The sequence below is a fragment of the Barbatula barbatula genome (assembly GCF_947034865.1).
Source record: "Barbatula barbatula genome assembly, chromosome: 10".
Classification (NCBI taxonomy): Eukaryota; Metazoa; Chordata; class Actinopteri; order Cypriniformes; family Nemacheilidae; genus Barbatula; species Barbatula barbatula.
In genome coordinates, this window is record NC_136773.1 from 396,615 (window position 1) to 414,731 (window position 18,117).

General features: G+C 40.9%; 1 protein-coding gene and 1 long non-coding RNA gene across 2 annotated transcripts; one reads left to right on the forward strand and one right to left on the reverse strand.

The window, feature by feature from the left end:
- Window positions 1-1,384: 1,384 nt before the first annotated feature.
- vwa7 (von Willebrand factor A domain containing 7) lies at window positions 1,385-10,644 on the reverse strand. Its single transcript, XM_079466416.1, has 17 exons — window positions 10,565-10,644; window positions 9,978-10,219; window positions 9,245-9,481; window positions 9,011-9,107; window positions 8,600-8,731; window positions 7,963-8,158; window positions 6,190-6,365; window positions 5,904-6,016; window positions 5,640-5,756; window positions 5,188-5,388; window positions 4,900-5,026; window positions 4,624-4,776; window positions 3,495-3,587; window positions 3,133-3,410; window positions 2,922-3,058; window positions 2,657-2,822; window positions 1,385-2,174 (listed from the first exon to the last, which is right to left on the reverse strand). Exons 1-17 carry the CDS (start codon window positions 10,611-10,613, stop codon window positions 1,608-1,610), a joined length of 3,081 nt encoding a protein of 1,026 aa, XP_079322542.1. The 5' UTR covers window positions 10,614-10,644; the 3' UTR covers window positions 1,385-1,607.
- A 3,040-nt stretch (window positions 10,645-13,684) lies between these two features.
- LOC306899258 lies at window positions 13,685-16,198 on the forward strand. The gene is made up of 3 exons (XR_013787178.1): window positions 13,685-13,768; window positions 13,854-13,886; window positions 14,002-16,198. It is a non-coding gene; the product is annotated as an uncharacterized lncRNA (long non-coding RNA).
- Window positions 16,199-18,117: the final 1,919 nt, after the last annotated feature.

Genomic DNA, 18,117 nt, shown 5'->3' on the forward strand with positions numbered 1-18,117 from the left:
AGTATGGTGTTCCTAATAATACTTTAGGTGAGTGTATATATATATATATATATGAGAAGAGGCGTCTAATGGTTAGCTCTTGCCTAAATGACCGTGCTCACTACTGCGGGAGACAGGTCACTTAGGATCTCCACGTCCCGTCCAGGGGCCAGACATGGAGGTTCCAGAAGTCTGGTCACAGGTGCCAGGCCGTGCCCTTTCCCCGAGTACCTGTGCGAGGAGGCTCACTGGGGGAAAAGCGTTTCTCCGCTTGTCCCGCGGTCAGCTTTGTGCGAAGGCATCCTTGCCGAGGGGACCTCCGGTCAGGGAGTACCAACGCAGGGACACCACCCACTGCTGACTCCGGAGAGGGAAAGGTCGGCGAGTTGCAATATCTACCGTGAATATATGCCCCTGGCGGATGACATACGCTACAGCAGCTATGCTGTCTGTGTAACAGCTCTAGCTTGCCCTGAATGAGAGGCAGGGATCTCCTCATCCCAATCCAAGCAGTCAGCAACTCAGGGAGAAAGGGAGTCTCTTGGAGACCCGGAAGGGCCCGGCTTGAGGTGGGACGTGACCAGGACCGTCCCCGTGTGGCTAGACAGCGATTATATGGCTGGGGCAGCGCCCGATGTCCTGAGTCTGCCTGGGTGGTCCCCGTCCGGGCCACTACCTGGAGGGCTACTGATGGGGAGTTGATGTGGAGACGCCGTCTGGGACCTCGACATCCATGGTGAGTCACACTTCAGTAAAGGGGCAGTTTTCGTTATTAACAAACCATTAACTACGAATTTCCCCCTAATAAACTCTTAATTTGTTGCTTATTAATAGTTAGTTATATAGTTATTAGGTTTAGGTATTGGGTAGGGTTAGGGATGTAGAATATGGACATGCAGAATAAGTGATTTATAAGTACTAATAAACAGCCAAAATGCCAATAACAGCATGTTAATAACAAATAGTTAATAGTGAGAAGTTCCCCCTATACAGAAGTGTTACTCAATCATGTTTTCATTGTTTTTAGTCATGAAGTTATTTTGATGGATGTCTTGGCATTTTGGCAAAAAACGGAACAGACATCCGGACACAGAACACATTTTAAATGAGAAAAGCATTATATGAGCTGTAGCATTATTTTCCAAAGAAACATGAATCTGAACTTCAACATCATGTTAGCTGAATACTTACGAACATATTATAGTATTTTCTGTATTAAGTACTGTAAAATTATTTCATACAGCTCATTTAAAGAGTACAGAAAAAGCTCACAATCTATATATTGGCTGATTTTCTTTAATCATCTATTTAAAAAAAACTTTTGTTTGTAATAAAATGTCTACTAAATTAATTTCAGACGTTTAAGCATACACCTGTGCATTCGAGAAAAAAAAACAGTGCCGTAAATTTGCAGTAGTTGTAGAATAACAGATCGGTTACACACACCACTCTGTTACAGTATGTTATCAATTCTAGAAACCACAGAGTCTTATGGTCATCATTATGATAATATCAGACAAATATTAGCAGGTGACAGAATAAACCAGCCCTGAGTGATTGTATTAGCATTACAGTGGCTTTGGATACAGTTTTTGTTACCTAATGTTGTAATAACAATATATATATTGTTACAGTAGCTGAAGCATGTGAAGAATACTCAATATCAGGTGAGGATATAATATGAGAACTAACAGCGGTTGAGACCTCTCGCTGTGTGCATTGTTCTTTTCTCTTAGCGCCCTCTGTTGGCTGGCTATGAGATGGCAATGTCGCATATTTCCTGCTCTGTCCCACAACACCAGCTCTGCCTGAGGAGCACAGCATCCTGAGGAGTAAAACATCATGATGGGCTTCCCCTCAGACCATTCACTGATTTGTATAGGTGCTTCTCCATTTACTAACTGAATACGTCTTTGAGATTTTGGTCCAGTTTCGAAAGGCTGACTCTTGTTAAACTTGAGATGACTAACTCCTGTGGTTTCCTCATGAAGGGGGGAATGGTTTCTGTTTCTTTCCGAAGTCACTTGAGACAGGGTGAGGATACCTCCACCTTGTGCCAGCTGTACAGATGCAAGTCCAGAATGACCTCTGTCTCGGGCCATGAGGGAAACTTTCCAGCTGCCTTGAGAGCAGACGGCGGGACAGGCAGACTCCATACGCAGGGCAGAACATGCAGGAGGGCTTGTGTCTCGTTCCTGTGAAGGAAATACAGACTCTGGTTTCTTGTTAAAAAATGAGACATGATTTACCTGTTCATGTTGTTACCTGGATATGGGTCAGACAGGAGATTTTTCCAATTTAAGCAATTGGCAATGAAAAAGATCAGCAAACAATTAATACCGTCATTACTTACACCCTGTCAACACCGGTTGCTATGTGGTGCAATGCAACATGACAGAATGCAATAGAATCATAATTTTGTCCACAATCAAACCAGTTAAGAAAAAGGCATTTGTTGCGTCACATCAAGTCGCTCGCATCTGGTGTAGACAGGGCGTAACAATCATTTCATCATTAAGTTCATGTCATTCAAAGACTTCACAGAACACATTTCTTGAAAACGTAAAAGTAGTCCCTAGAACTGGGTTATATTTCATGTTTCCTCAAACCATACAATAAGCTACTGCTTGTTCACCATTAAAATTTGAACACGATGTAATAATCATGTAAACGTCACCTTGGGTATGACGGTCATATACACTACAGCATAGTTTGAGTCTGGCGAATCTTCAGCATGCACAGTCAGCGTCAGAGTGATGGATCGTTTCGTTTCAGCATTGTGAGGTGTATATAGTTCAATCTCCCTCTTCACAGAGCTTCTCTCAGGAATAAACAACTTATTTCTGTTGATCAGGAACATGTTTAACTTACCACTTGTTTAGTCATTGGCTGACAGAAAGTAATATTTATGGGCCAGAGTGATTATACTACTGCATCATCACCTGAGTTGCTCGGTGTGGGAGAGGTACCCATGGTCATCTTCTGCTGAAGGAATGAAGTGACGGTTGGGGCCGTGATTAAATATCTCAAACATCACAGTAGAGCTGTGACCTGGCAGAAGGTGTGGAGCAGAGTGGACCTGAGGACGAGGGCAACTTTTTCATTGAGCATATTTTATCAGACCATTATTCTGTGAATGTTCTGCATTTGTACCTGTATCTGCACGTGTGTCGGTTGAATCAGCTCAGAAGAAACTCTTTCCAGGAGGTTTCCCCTTCCATCCTTTCCAGTTAGACGTAAACTGAACGGCATTCTGGGTACTGAGTCCATGTGACCCACCAGCTCCTCTTCAGACCAGTAAGATGATGAGGAGTTCAGCAACACCTTCCGTAAACTCTCGCCATTGGGCCCCAATAGGGTCACATGACTGAATAAGGTGTCCTCATTAGGCGAGAGGCCTGTCACCGAAACCACTAGAAACACTGCAGTGCCTGTGAAGAAATGTGTGTTTAGATATTCAAGTATTTCTCAACGTTAAATCTGTGAATGAATCTGCAGAAAGGCATCAGACAGACCTGCTATAGGACTGCCCTCTACTTTCCTCAGTCCTGGATGTGTCTCATTGGCCTCTTTTGCAAAATAGTACAAGAAGTCCAAGCTGCTGTCACCTAGAAAACACAATTGAAGAGAATCTGAGGCACGCCTGTTAATCTGCAACATTGCTGCTTTTGCTTAAATCTGCAATCATCTACTTTTTGTAAAATGGTTAGTTTCGGTCCATGATTCGGATTGTTCAATAGCTTTACGTTATTCACAATAACCACTTCACTTGGCGATTCTGCACAGATATATATAACTTAATGCCGCATTCGAGTGCTGCAGGCATGTAGATGTGTCCGCTTTTTGGGAATATCAACTACATTTTAAAAGTAGCCTTATTCCACAGAAAAAAACTAGTGCACTAGTTAGATCAACCGGAACCAGGAACACTTCCAATAACATGCAACATGAAACGTTGAATTTATAAGTCGTTGTTATGATTGTACAGTCATGTACTTGTTCAATAAATTATTTTTGTTTCTTTTTAGCCAAAACCAGTGACAGATTGCAGATGTACGATAGAATTTTGAGCATTCAGTATTAAGGCTGAAAGACTCTTTAAAGAGTAAATATTTAAGGTCCTACTTTGGTTTATGGAGTGTCCAATAGCAGGTTTACATTCATAAATGGTGTAAAAAGTTTCTAGTAATAGGCAGTTATTATTAATTAACTTCTTGACTGACTCTCAAATGATTCGTTGGGCGATTCATCCATCTAATCCCCTCCTTTCTGACAGCCTACTCTGATCTGATTGGTCAGATGGCCTAGTCTGCTGTGATTGGTCTACTGCGTGCAGTGTCACAAATGGAACGTAGGCAGGCATTACATGGAGTACGGAAAATCTGACCTGGAACTGAAATGAGAACGACAGACGACTTGTTCGAGTGAATCAGAGTCGACTCCTTTTTTCCAAGGGAAACTCTATTTTTTTTTTTACGTTCGGCTTTAGAACTTTTCAGACTGATTACTTTCACACACAGCAACATTATAGGTTGACAACCCTGATCCTGGTTTAGGATCGTTTTGGTGCAAACATGACTAATGTTTTAGTGACAGACGCAAGTTTAGTTAGGTAAAGACTGTCTGGTTGGCCAGCATCTTTACCTTGAACGTTAAAGGTAACTGGTCCAATGGCTCTCATCGCAAGCTGCCATACACCTGTTTCCAGTGGCGGGAGTAGGCATATTCTGCTTAGACCCTGTGATGAATACAGCTCTGCCAGCGGACCATCAGATCCAGGAAGAAACTGACGAGAACCTTACAGTGAGACAATCAAACCCATGAACATGACATCACATTACACAGTATAGCCAAGCTGGAAGGTGATGTCAAGGTCGACGGGCTGATACAGTCAAGATGTCTTTGAGCAAGTGTTTGTACCTGAAGGGCTGATAAGCTCACAGTGTTTAATCTGACCAGTGATGTGCAGCTTCACATTCTCCACAGCTCCATCCACTTGAAAGGAATTGAATGAATCCATCTCGCTCTCTACGTGAAGCAAAGTCACCTATTCATAAGAAAAATTCATATTTAATTTATGATTTTATGACCGCAATGATGACTGTGAGTGAAATATATATATATATATATATATATATATATATATATATATATTTCTTTCTTGACCGAGGCTTTCGTCTACTGGACATCTTGTTGGATTTACTGCACCTTACTGGAGGTGGTAGTGTCTTCTACAATAGCTGACACTTTGTGGATGTCTTTGTTTGTTGTAAAGATGGTCATTCCCCCAGACACAGATGACAGAGAAGAATACAGAGAGAATCTATCTGGGGATAGGCTTCCTCTTCTCTTTCTCCACAATCTCCCTCTTGATGTGAGACTTGGATCCTCAGTAAGCAGAAAGTTCACCTAGTTGAGAGATAACAATGCATTAAATCAAAGGAAGGAGACATCAATTGTCAGTTTTAGAGTACACTGATGCCATAGTAGAGCCGTTTTTTAAGAAGCAATTCTTTCTTATTTCTTTATGATCGAAGTATCAATAAGGAATTTCAGGTGAAACAGAACAGGATATTAAAGGGATTCTCCACACAAAAATAAACAACAGCACAGTTTTTAGTAAAACATGCCTGTGTGGGTATGAATGGATTGTGTGTTACCTTTATCTGCTTCTCCAGTATGAGAGACTGAACTGCACTCTGCAGGTGATGATCTTTAGGGGAAGCATCTGTGAATACGAAAACCTCGGACAGCGGAGGGCTATGGGTAAGAGCCAGCTGACAAAACGCACACGCACACTTAGAGTTAACTGTGTAACTGTGCCCTAGAGATTGAAACCCTAAAATTGTCCAAACTTAAAAAGTCCACTTCTTCCTCACTTCTACCCTCTACCCTGCAACACAATGAATATCTATCATAGTTACCTGAAGAGCAGAGAGACACATCTCTGGTTCATCTCCCCCACTGAGAGCCATTAGATTCTCCATGTACTGCATGAACTCGTCAGGGTTATCTGTCTCCTTCACTGGTCCAAAATCTAAAATATAACATTCATTGAACCATTTTTGCTTTTTTAGAAAATGTTAACAATGAAATCAGGATCAGACAAGGTTCATTGAGGATCCAGTTGTAAAGGCGTATTTAAAAGTCTAGAGTTGTTCTCTTCTTCTTTCCTTCCATTAAAATGCAGGGTAAGGTGGTCAATCTAACCGGGGTCATGGAAGGGCACCAGAATGAAGGTTCCGGGCAGACTGGTTCTGCGGCTCCTTTCACGGGCCTGTATGATGGAGAACGCACGGAGACGGGCGGCCGTGATCTCTTCAAACATACTGCCGGTGGTGTCCATGACGAAGACCAGTGCTGGGGGCTGCTGGACACTGAAAAGACTACAGATCCAACACAATACATCAAACATACCGCCCATAGTTGAGGAAACCTACACAATTATTCAAGCCTAGTACAGATTTTGTTTTTGTTTATACATTTTTGGGATTATCTGTACACAGCAGAGGCTAAGAGATGTCTGGATATTTGTACAACATTTGTTTTTAATGCCCCAACATATGTGATTTAAAGTGGCTAATCTTTGGCTGTTTCGAAGCTTTGATTATGTTTTAGGCGTTAACAATGGATGTTTATGTTTCTAGTTTCAAAAAACGCTTTGTATTTCACATATTTCAAGTCTATTGTTCATTGCTGTCCCTCTTCTCATAAAAACAATCAGCTTTTTCTGGTTTGTATAAAGTCCTTCCGAAACACTCTGATTGGTAAAGCTGACCTGGTCTGTCGTGATGGGTTCCCTGCTTAGGGTTATGTGTGTGTGTCTGAAGACCAAATCAGCGAGCTTCCTCTTCTCAGGCTGTTGTGATTGGTCGGTCCCCCTCTCAGTACATGTGTATTGATAAGCTTTGGCTTTTAGCAATAAACAGTTACAATGGCGTCAGCTTCACTTCATCAGTTCGATGGATGTGTAACGGAGGTCTGATGCATGTGAAAACCTCAATCTTTGGTAGAGAATGTTTTTCCTACTATGGCGAAGGAAATGACACCGGACTGAATGGCGTCAGACAGGTTATATTAATTAACACTAATAACAGCAGCGTTAGTTTTGCCTTATTATATTGGACCCGAGTTGGATAATAAAACAAGCCGATTGACCCGGAGACATTTGCAATCAGGACTTCAGAGGATGTTTCATAGAAGTGTTATAGAGACACACACACACACACACACACACACACAATATCCGTGTGTTACACAGAACAGCTTTCACAGCCGATGTTAAAGTCATGGAAGCTGTTATTTGGTTATCTGAATGTGTGTCTGAATTCTTATCATCAGCTGTAGGACTGAGATGAAAGTGAAAGTAGTTTAGTGTGTAGCTCAGTCAAATATTTACAATCTCTGAGAACCAAACACTGCTCTAGCGGCTCCTCCTTTTCTCTAAGCAAGGCCCCGCCCCTTGTTTGGTGTATTCCTGTGGGCGGAGGTTATTAAAAGCACTCGGAATAGTGACATCATGTTCCCGGGAAGTAAAGGGCCGTGAAAAGTGAATTCTGTTTATGCTCTAACAGAAACATTACACACTAAATCAAGTTTGAAAAATGGCGCCTGAGTAAAAATTTTCCAAAGCTGGACATCACTTTGGCTGATGCTTTATCCTTGTAAAAGTAGACAAACAAGTTTTTTTCTCTTGTGATTTAGCAAAAATAAACCAACATGTCACAACTTTTGGTTGCGGTTAACTAAAGGAAATTGGCTGTTTTTAGGATGTTCACAAGAATCTGAACACATTCATTAATTTTATGTGTTCTTTAAGTGCTTAAGCACGATGGAGACCAAGCGTTGCGGTATTAAAAGCAGACAACATGGGTTCCCCTCTCTCCACCCTCCTCCCTTCTCTTCTCAAAGTAAAACTCAAATTCCTCCTTTTCACATGGCTGTAAGCTGTTGCTATAGAGCAAAACAAAATTGACCTCTGACCTGAGGAAGCTTTTGGGTCCCACCTCTTCTCTGAGGTCTTGCAGCACTCTGAGTGTTGCCGTGGCAGCCAGATGAGCTGCCTCTTTATGGAGGTAGTGATGAGGGGAGAACAGAGGAGATGTGCTGTCTTTGTTGATTCCCCCTTCAGCTCCGTGGTGACGACTGCTGTCCAGAATCCCACCGTGGCTACACTTGCCTTTAAACAACCAACAACTCATTTCCTTTCCTTATATTTTTCACAAAATATTCTGTGTGATCTCATTTGCATTTAATCATTAAAAAGCCATCTAAATTGACATGTCACTCCAAATCACCCCAAGGTCAAGACAATTTATTTTTTACAAGACAAAAACATTTAAACCATTTATACATGAAACAAATTAAAATGCATATATTGAAAAGATATTTTATATTTTGATATTTAATGGCAAACATCTTCTACACTTTTTATTGTTGTCAGAAGAAAATGGTGAAGAGAATGTGGTCATTTACAATAAATAGGGTTGACAAGGTTCACATTAGATAGTGTTCTTCTTCGTTGATTTTAATGTGCAGTGAGGTTTACATTTGCTATCAGCATTTGTTAATACAGAAGTTTTTCATCAGAACAGAATGTGATGTGCTATACTGTGTATACCTGCAGGTTTAGCCGGGAAGTCGCTGAAATAGCCAGTGGTCAATCGTGGCTCTGCCTCACCCCGGATCATTTCTTCCAGAAGATTATTATAACAACTAAACCTGTAGCATGCTGCACAGGTAGGAATGTCCTCTGAAAACAACAAACAAGACACTTAATGAACTACACTAAAAAAAGACTTCAAAAGGTTCTTCGATGCCATAGGGTTAGGGTTCCATAAAGTACCCTTAAGTATCCCAAGAACCTTTGGAGTTCTTCAGGTTATACAAAAGTAAGATAGGGATGTTTTTTCTATTGCATAATTGTGAAGAACCTTTTAAGCACCTTTATTTTGATGAGTGTACTATAAGACCTACCCAAACTAAAAGAAAGAATCCGATGGGTGTGTGATGTGCTGTTGGAGAGACTCACCAGAGGCCACAGGTACCGCAGACTCTTCAGGATGAAGAAGGTGGAGGTAAATGTCTCGCTTGCCCATCTCCACCCAGTTACTATGACTGTAGAAGTCCTGCACACACACATTTGGCACTGTATTTGTGTGTTCGCTAACTTTGGAATATTAAAAACAGTATACTTACTTTATGTAATGATATAGAATCCATGCATTCCTATCACATAAATGTCAATGGGTGGTAGTTGTTGTACCTGTAGTGAGTGGAAGAGCTGGCCCAGGCTTCGTCTGGCTCCCTGGTACTCTTTAGATTTGGTCAGCAGTAGCGTCTGTCTCCAGAAGTCACGCAGCATCTCTGTGGCTCCTTCCACCCGCTCCGAGTCAAAGTGATAGATGGGATCAGAGCGCGTGGAGCTCAGAAAGTCCATGGCAGCGTTGGCACTTGCTACCTCGCCCACAGCGTGCCAAAATCCCCGACCAAGCCCGGTATGCTACGACACAACCGGTGAATGAAAAAATATCTCGCTGTTCATCGATAAACAGGACATTCATGCAAGGAGCAGCTTGAGTTGTACTTCATAGCTTGTTATAATTGCAGATGAAGCCGGCTGCTGAGTCTTCCTGGTTAGGGTTACATGTACGCTGTGGGCAGTTGCTTTTATTTAAAGCTGCTGACAGAAGAGTATTGATAGACTGTCTTGGCCTTTATCACGAAATGTATCATGTCACCTAACCAGGAAGACTCTGCTGGTCAGCACTCTGCGGCCAGACATAGCTTTCCGGTGTCTCAGTGGTTAGAGCAGGACGCCAGCAACACGAGGTCGTGGGCTCGATCCCAGGGGATTGAAAACAAAGGTATAGTGCAATGCAATGCAATGCAATGTCTGTCGCTTTGGTTAAAAAGTGTCTGATAAATGCATCAATGTAAATGAACAGTAAATGTCAAAACACACAATACTTTACTCAATGTGCGACCATAATACCCACCAGCTCTTCTTTATCTCCGCCCTGTGCTTGTTCCATGATTGTGCTTAAGGTTTCAATGGTGATGTTAAGTATAGCCTGTTCGGTCATGTACTGATGTGTGGATGAGTCCCAGGATAACGTCAGTACACGAGACCAGAAGTTGGGCAGAAAGGCTTGACATATTGGCACAAAGAGCAGGGCACACAGTTGGGTCATGGCCCTGATGTTGACACGTTGACACATCACTGATCCAAACAGCTGGACTGCTCAGAGAGAGAAACACATCACACATGCAGAGGTATGAGACGATGTGGTGAGCCCGTACAACAAACACACACTTTGATATATTTGATAAACTCTTGAACTCTTTGCTTGTTTGCATAAAGCAGTTGAATAAAGCTACAGTACGAAAATCACTACAGATATCCAGAAAACAAAACTAGACTTATTACGCTTTTGTTATTACATGACAGATTTGGGTGTGGCTTGATTCACCTGCTTCATGTTTCCAACCATCGATTAAAGTTTCCATCAATTTCTATCACTTCACAACACTTTTACACATATTTGTATTTAGCATGAGGAAATAGAGATTAAAGTTCTCTTACCTCTTTGAATGATTTCCTTTTCTGCTTTCAGTTGAGCTTTTCTCAGCATGTGTGTTTTTTATTTGACAGGTACATGTTCTCGATTTGCCAGTCTGCATTGAGCGTCTGGTGTGGTTTTAACCCACAGGCAGAGAGATGTCGTCTCTTCACCACATAACGTGCAGCCTTTTAACTAACACAGGTTTAAATAACACGTGTGGTGATTGTGAATATTTCCGGAGATGCACCTGTGGCTCTGAAAGAAAAACATGTTTGCTACCTGCTGAAGTGAAAATGAACATGAATGTCCCAAGTACATCACGAATCCACTGGTGAATGTGTTTCTCTTCTTGTCTTCTTTCTCCTCTACACCCCCTTTCTCGTCTTTCTCCCGGCATTTGTCCCATTTCAGCACACTGCTTTGACCCCACACAATAGGCTTGAATATATTAAAGGGGGCTGGGTCCCCATTCCCTGCTTCTCTGCTGTCTTTTGCTTGCTTCCATCACTTCCCGCAGTGCTTCTATTGTGACATCACTGCTCAAAGACTTCAGACAAATCCAACCAAACTCTTTCATTAGACTTCAAACTAACTTTTTAGAGGTGATGAGGAAATCAAATTGTATCCTATTATAGATGTTTCCTTCGCTTCCTTTGTTTGAAGAGTCAATGGGTTGAAAATGAGATCGGTAAATACTGCTCAGTTCAACACCGGCTTTTTATTATACAGTGATACATCTTGCAAGCAGCTACTTGTCACAGCAGCTCATCCTGTTGTTTGTTAAATTCTGTTATCACGCATATATCTATATATCAAACTTTCTACAAAAATGGCTGTTGGGTGGAAACTAAAATAATCAATGCTAATGATTATTGCATAATTCTATTTTTATACATAATATCTATATACTTTATACATAATGATATTAGTAGACAATCTATTAGAGAATCTTCATAGAGGCTACTCAACCAGAATAATCATTCCTGTCTTTAATGGGGGGAAATCAGCAGTGGTGTCGGGGAATATGTGTGTGTGTGTGTGTGTGTTTTACAATAGTGTATAAATGGGTGTTGAAGCAGAAAATATCAGAAGGACAATAGTATGGACTGATGTTCTGACCAAATCAATGTCAAAATAAATCATTGAACTGGTTAATCCAGCAATAATGACACAAAATCAGACCGACTGTTGAATCATCTTACCAAACCATTCATTTTTTACATTTACATTTAGTCATTTAGCAGACGCTTTTATCCAAAGCCACTTACAGATGAGGAAACATTGGAGACAATTATAACAACATGGGCAACTAAATACATAAGTGCATCAAACTAGTCCATTAAAGCCTAGCACAGTATACAAAGTTAAGAATAGTGAAAGCTAAATCCATGAATGTAGAACAGACTCGTGTCTTATAAGGACATATAAGGAAAATATTAGAAAATATATGATATCCAAAGTCAATGCCTCCAGAGGCAGATAAGAACCGCAGGCATGAGCACATATATTTGAAATACATGCACTTTATATTCATACATATACAGCTCACACCAGAACATTATTCACAAGCTGGACGAAGGACGTGGCGACTCTACAAAACTTCAGCCGCTATTAGATTATTAATGATAATTTTAAATCTAACTTTTTTTTATTTTGCCTTGTTGTGCGCGCACTGTCGAGCTTGTGCAGAGGCAGCAGCTTTTGCCAGAGGGGAACTGGAATCCCCTGGTCAGGCCTGGTACTGTTTTGCACTGTTTGCCTGGCCGGGGGGGCTGCTAGAATTTGATAGTCTTATTTAATTAACACTGCATATAGGAATTTATAGTGTGTCTGATATTTGACCTGTGTTTTGACTTCCATAACCTTTTATGTTTTACTTATAGTCAATATTTTCTTGTACTGCTGCTTTGTAACAATGAAAATTGTAAAAAGGGCTATATAAATAAAGCTGACTTGACTTGACTGTACAAAATGGCCTGACTCAGGTACATCTGTAAGACATCTGCTAAAGATCTGGAGATCTGGAAAACCTCTGCTCTGTAAAAACATCTGCTGAACATCTCAGGAAGAGTACATCCATTCTAAATCATACACATCTTACAGACGTCTTCTTGAGGTCTATGTGACATCTGTCAGCAGACGTCTAAGAGGCGTATTGCAGATGAGCAAACAATGTAATGCAGACATCAAATAGACGTCTGCCAGATGTTTAGTTGAACAACAAGCTTTTGAAACACTACCCTTTAAAACGTCAACCCAGTTGAAATACTTGGGGATCAATGTCACTAAGATATTTACAGATCTGTATAAATTATCTTTTTCCAAATTATTGGAAGGAATTTTTTCAAAGACCTAAATTGAAAGAAAGAATGGGACTTCCAAACGTTCAGATTTATTACTGGGCGAGTAATATAAAGACGATGGCTTACTGGTTACAAAAACAACCCAACTGTGGGTAAGCATAAAACAAACATGCTGTTACCCTTCCTTACTTTCTGCCCTGTTATTCTCACCCCTGCCCACCGTACGTCCTGGTTTAATAGTCAATCCAGTAGTCTCACACACACTCAAGAACCGAAAGTTTTTTGCTTGGCAAGAGGGTTCTCTTCAAAGTGCTATTATAAAATATAATGAAACATTTAGTGCTAGAGAAAATTCTCTCTGAAAGACAAAGAAGAAAAATGTCATTGCATATGACAACCTTTTATAGATTACTTCAATGACATCAACCCGTTTTAAAGCAGTTAAACTGACCCACTCAAGATATATCAGTGAGCAACATGAAAAGAGGACGGAATTGTCATCTAAGGTATATAGTGGGCTAAAGCCCTCTACTCCTTTGGTTTACATACTGTATATGGTCAACTGTTGTTTGTCCCTGCTGCTATTTTTATTTATTATATATATATTTTTTTTATCAAATACATTGTAAATAATAAATGTTGTCTTCCATTGTGTCTTTCAATGGTTCTGTTATGTTCAAGGAAAAAATGCCATAAATAAAGTTATTAAAAAGACACCCCAAGAGGAAAATAAGAATAAATGCGAATTCACGTGAAGTGTTACAATAGACTGAAGTGTGTGTGTTCACGCCTTCATAACAGTTCACTTCAGTGTATGAGCACTGCCTCTTTCTCAACAGTCCTTAGAAACTGAATGTGTGAAGTGACAGCGAAACAAAACCATCCTCAGAAAGAACATGACTGGCTTGCTTCTGCTCACATGTAAGTATTACTGAAACGGCTAGATTACAATAAGCATAAGCACGTCATTTGTAATCGATACTGATGATTATATGAACACTTTCAGTGGTCTTAGTCAAGCTGCTCCTTCAGACTCAAGGTAGGCTATGTTCAAATGCTACATTCAATTATTGTAGTATTTGTACTGTTGTGTTTTTCTTCAAACTGTAAATGAGGTCACCCGCAGCTTTTGAAGGAATCTTTTCTTTGTACAGGTCAAAACATCCATCGTGCAAAGATTTACAGTGTTAACAGAGAGGTAGCAGAAGGTGGCAGCCTACAGGTTACCTGCAGCACATTTGCCTTTACAGTAAAGAGAGTTTATTTATATCTGTGTCACAACGCTAAAGCTAAAGAGATGAAAAAACAATCATATGAAGAAGACGTCACCTTTATAATCAACGGTATAGAACTGAATAACTCAGGCAATTACAGCTGTGTTTTCTCAAAAGAACCTTTGAAAAACACTCAAGTGACGGGATATGGTGAGAATTACATCTTCATTCATGTCACAGGTGAGATGTGATAGAAAAGTACAATATGAAGTTTGTTGCCGTCATGACACGATTATTTGAATACTGTGTGTGCTACTGTTAAATCTGCCAGACAAATGTGCCATAGTTTTTATTCTAGAATTGTTTTGTATTATTGAGTTGAAAAACAATGTTTACCCAGAGTCGTTTTTTTTCCTGCTGAGATACGTCTGTTTAAGGCTGAAGTGTCAGAGGGAAGTGATGCCGAGTTGAACTGTTCAACATCAAACCCTTTAAACATAATCCAGCCCAGGAAGATGATCTTGGTCTTTCACTTAAAGAATATTCAAGTGAATACTTGGGATACAACAGACACAATGACAACATTCACCCTCAGTAACGTCCGGATAGAAGATGCTGGAACATACAGCTGTGTTGTGATGTTGAACACACTCCCTCATCCTGACAAGATACTCTCTGGACAACAACAAAAGCTGTGACCTGTCAGCTGTGGCCTGGTGGTTAGAGCGTTGCGCTTGTGATCAGAAGGTTGCTGGTTCTAATCTCAGTGCCAGCAGGTCATGACTGAAGGGCCCTTGAGCAAGACACCTTACCCCTGATTGCTCTGCACTAATGTGCCACTGTATAAAACTACTTGTAAGTCGCTTTGGATAAAAGCCTCTGCCAAAATGAATAAATGTAAAATGTAAATGTAAATGAAACAATGGGATTCTTTTTTCTGACTGAAGTATTATTATTTGAGTCAATGTGATGTGAGAATATACTGTATATCTGACCCTGGACCACAAAACCAGTGTTTAGAACCACAGGAATATTTGTGCCAAAAGCCAACAGAACATTGTGCACATTTTAATTTTATGCCAAAATCTTTAGGATAGTAGGCAAAGATCATGTTCCATGAAGAATTTTTTTTACTTTTCTAAAGTAAATATATAAAATCGTTTTTTTCTGAGTGGATGTAGAACATTTTTAAACAAAAATGGTCAGAAACATGCCTACAAACTTTACTAGCTGCTGCCTGCTCTTTGGGAATCACCCACTCTAGTTTGGTCTCTATGTAAAGCTTAACACTTCTGCTTTTGGGTTCATTTACTCTCCACAATCCAAAAATGTACCCATAAGACTGGTTTTGTTCTCCCTGGTCACATATTAGCTATACTAAAATATAGAAATTCATTTATTTATTTATTTTTCTTTACAAAGCAAGATTAGCACCAACTGCTGTTGACCTATGTAAAAAAACTAACCATCTCTCTTGTATGTGTATCTTTGTAGTATCTTTGTATTAGCACCTATTGTATTATTGCTCTTGTATGACATATCACTTATTGCTTATTGAACTATTTGGATGAAAGCGTCTGCTAAATGACTGAATGTAAATGTGGTTTACGAGAGGACAAGTGTTGAGGAAACTACCATAAAACAAGTTAGATAAGCTATAACCCAGTTAACGGTTTTGTTGTGAGGATGTATCTGGGGTGGACCATATTCGTTTCAGCAAAGTATACTTGTGATTCCCACATTTATTGTGATATGGTGACATTGGACGTTGTTGGAATGTGGTGATAATGTTTTAAGATCCGCCTGAAGTAAATTAGACATAAATAACCAAAAACTTCAACACATCAAGATTTAAAGCAGATATGTATTGAATGATGAATTAACATTATCATGATCTTACATTTACGCATTTGGCAGCTGCTTTTATCCAAAGCGACTTACATTGCATTGTATTGTACATTTGTTTCTGACTGTGTGTAACCCTCTGGGATCAAACCCGTGACCTTGGCATTGGTACCGCCTGCTCTGACCACTGAGCTGCAGAAAGGGGCTCTTTGCAGAACAGAGAATACACACGCTGGAGAAGAGCATGTACATACCAGACGTGCACACTTATTAAACAATTATTATAAATTGGATTTATGGCATTCGTCTTAATATTGTAACAGGTTAGAACATTTATTTGTGAGAATGCATTCTCAGTGACAGTCTCTGTGACACTCTGACTTTCATTCACATGCACGTTCTGTTTCATTTTTTCTCACTTATATCTTCACTGAAGCAGCACAGCGCAAATTTAAAAGAAGTGACTGTTTGGAATTAGAAACAGAGGTTTGTTTTACTGTTGTAACAGATTTTATTTGAGTGTTCTTATTTTGGAATACTGAGTCCAATGCTCAAAAGGAAGAATATTTTCGTCGTTTCTTGGCTGGTCTAGACCCGGTTCTCAGAACCAAATGTCAGGAACAAGGAGCTACGGATTTAGAGGAAGCCGTCATAATTGCAGGTCGGTGCGAAAATGCTAGAGAGTCGATAAAGACTGATTATATGGCTGTTAATGCTGCTCACAGTGTTCGTGCAGATTTTCGCATGTCAATTCCAGCACTTCGCATTCGCCCTCTGAAAAAGGATTATGTGGCGGCTCGAGCCGTGAATGGACAGATTCTGTATACGCTGGGCACCATGACAATAACATTTCAGCTCGGGACTGAATCATGGCAGCATGTTTTTCATGTGTTGAGAGAAACCACACAGTCTTTTTTGTTGGGGTGGGACTTCCTGTTGAAAAATCACGCATCGTTAGAACTCAGCTGAGCTAAGTTACAACTATGGGAGATCTCAGTTCCTCTGCTCACTAACAAAGACTTTGTTCCACTTTGCTGCAATGTGTCCCTGGCGACCACAATGACCTTACCGCCCCTCAGTGAGTCAGTTGTGCCAGTTAGGGTATCCTCCCCTTATGTGACTCAGTGGTCTACCGACTTTCATGGCTATTTGGAACCTAATGTGGCAGATTCTTCCAGCTTTGTGGTGGCTCACAAAGTAACCACTGTTCACGATGGACTGACAAAAGCTCGGGTCTTGAACCCTACTGGACAGCACATTTCACTGAAAGAAGTTTTGCACCTGGGGGAGTTTTATTCTTTGGATGACACTGGCATTCAGCTGCTTCATGCCCCAGTTGATGTAGCTGCAACAACTGCATCGGGAGTCGCCCCCCCTGTATCATTGGAAAACTCACCTGTTTTAGAAACTGAAAAAGCAGAACTGTCAGCATTGCTTCTGGAATACAAAGATATCTAAAGATCAGAACTGGAGAGCAGACTCCTATCAAGCAACGCGCGTATCGGGTGTCTTCTGAAAAACGTGCTGAAATAGAGAGACAAGTGGCTAGTCTGCAAGAAGAGGGTGTCATTGAGGAGAGCTGCAGCCCTTGGGCATCGCCAGTGGTCTTGGTGAAAAATAAATGTGGCGTGTGGCGATTTTGTATCGATTATAGACGCTTGAACAGTGTTACTGTGAAAGATTCTCACCCCCTACCCCGCGTGGACAATACTCTGGATGCATTCAGCACACTGGATTTTTCTAACGGCTACTGGCAGGTGGAAGTCGCCAAAGACGATAGAGAAAAGACGGCATTCACGACGGGACAGGGGCTCTATCAGTGGCGATCCATGCCAATGGGTCTCTCTAATTCCCCTGCAACGTTCCAACGTCTGATGGAGCTGGTCCTGAGGGGGCTGCTAATTTACAGCAAATATTCAAGGAACACCTGTCTAGCCTAATGGAAGTGTTTTCAAGAATTTAGTCTGCCGGATTGAGACTGAACCCAAAGAAATGCCACCTTGCCAGAGATCATGTTGTTTTTCTGGGCATGTTATTTCTCGAAAGGGACTGCAGCCCGTGGCCGTCGGTGCAGTGCTGGCCCAGGATAGGGACGGCATCGAACATGTGGTCGCATATGCCAGCCGGGCATTGAATGGCACACAGAGGCGTTGGTCTACTTTTGATCGGGAGCTGTGGGCCATTGTGTGGGCTGTGAGAGAGTTCCGACAC

Coding starts and splice junctions, on each gene's coding strand:
- vwa7 (XM_079466416.1), bottom strand. CDS start 10,613: ATGCTGAGAAAAGCTCAACTGAAAGCAGAAAAGGAAATCATTCAAAGA. Junction 8,732..9,010: donor TGCGGTACCTGTGGCCTCTG/GTGAGTCTCTCC, acceptor TGTTGTTTTCAG/AGGACATTCCTACCTGTGCA. Junction 4,777..4,899: donor TGAGCTTATCAGCCCTTCAG/GTACAAACACTT, acceptor TCTCACTGTAAG/GTTCTCGTCAGTTTCTTCCT.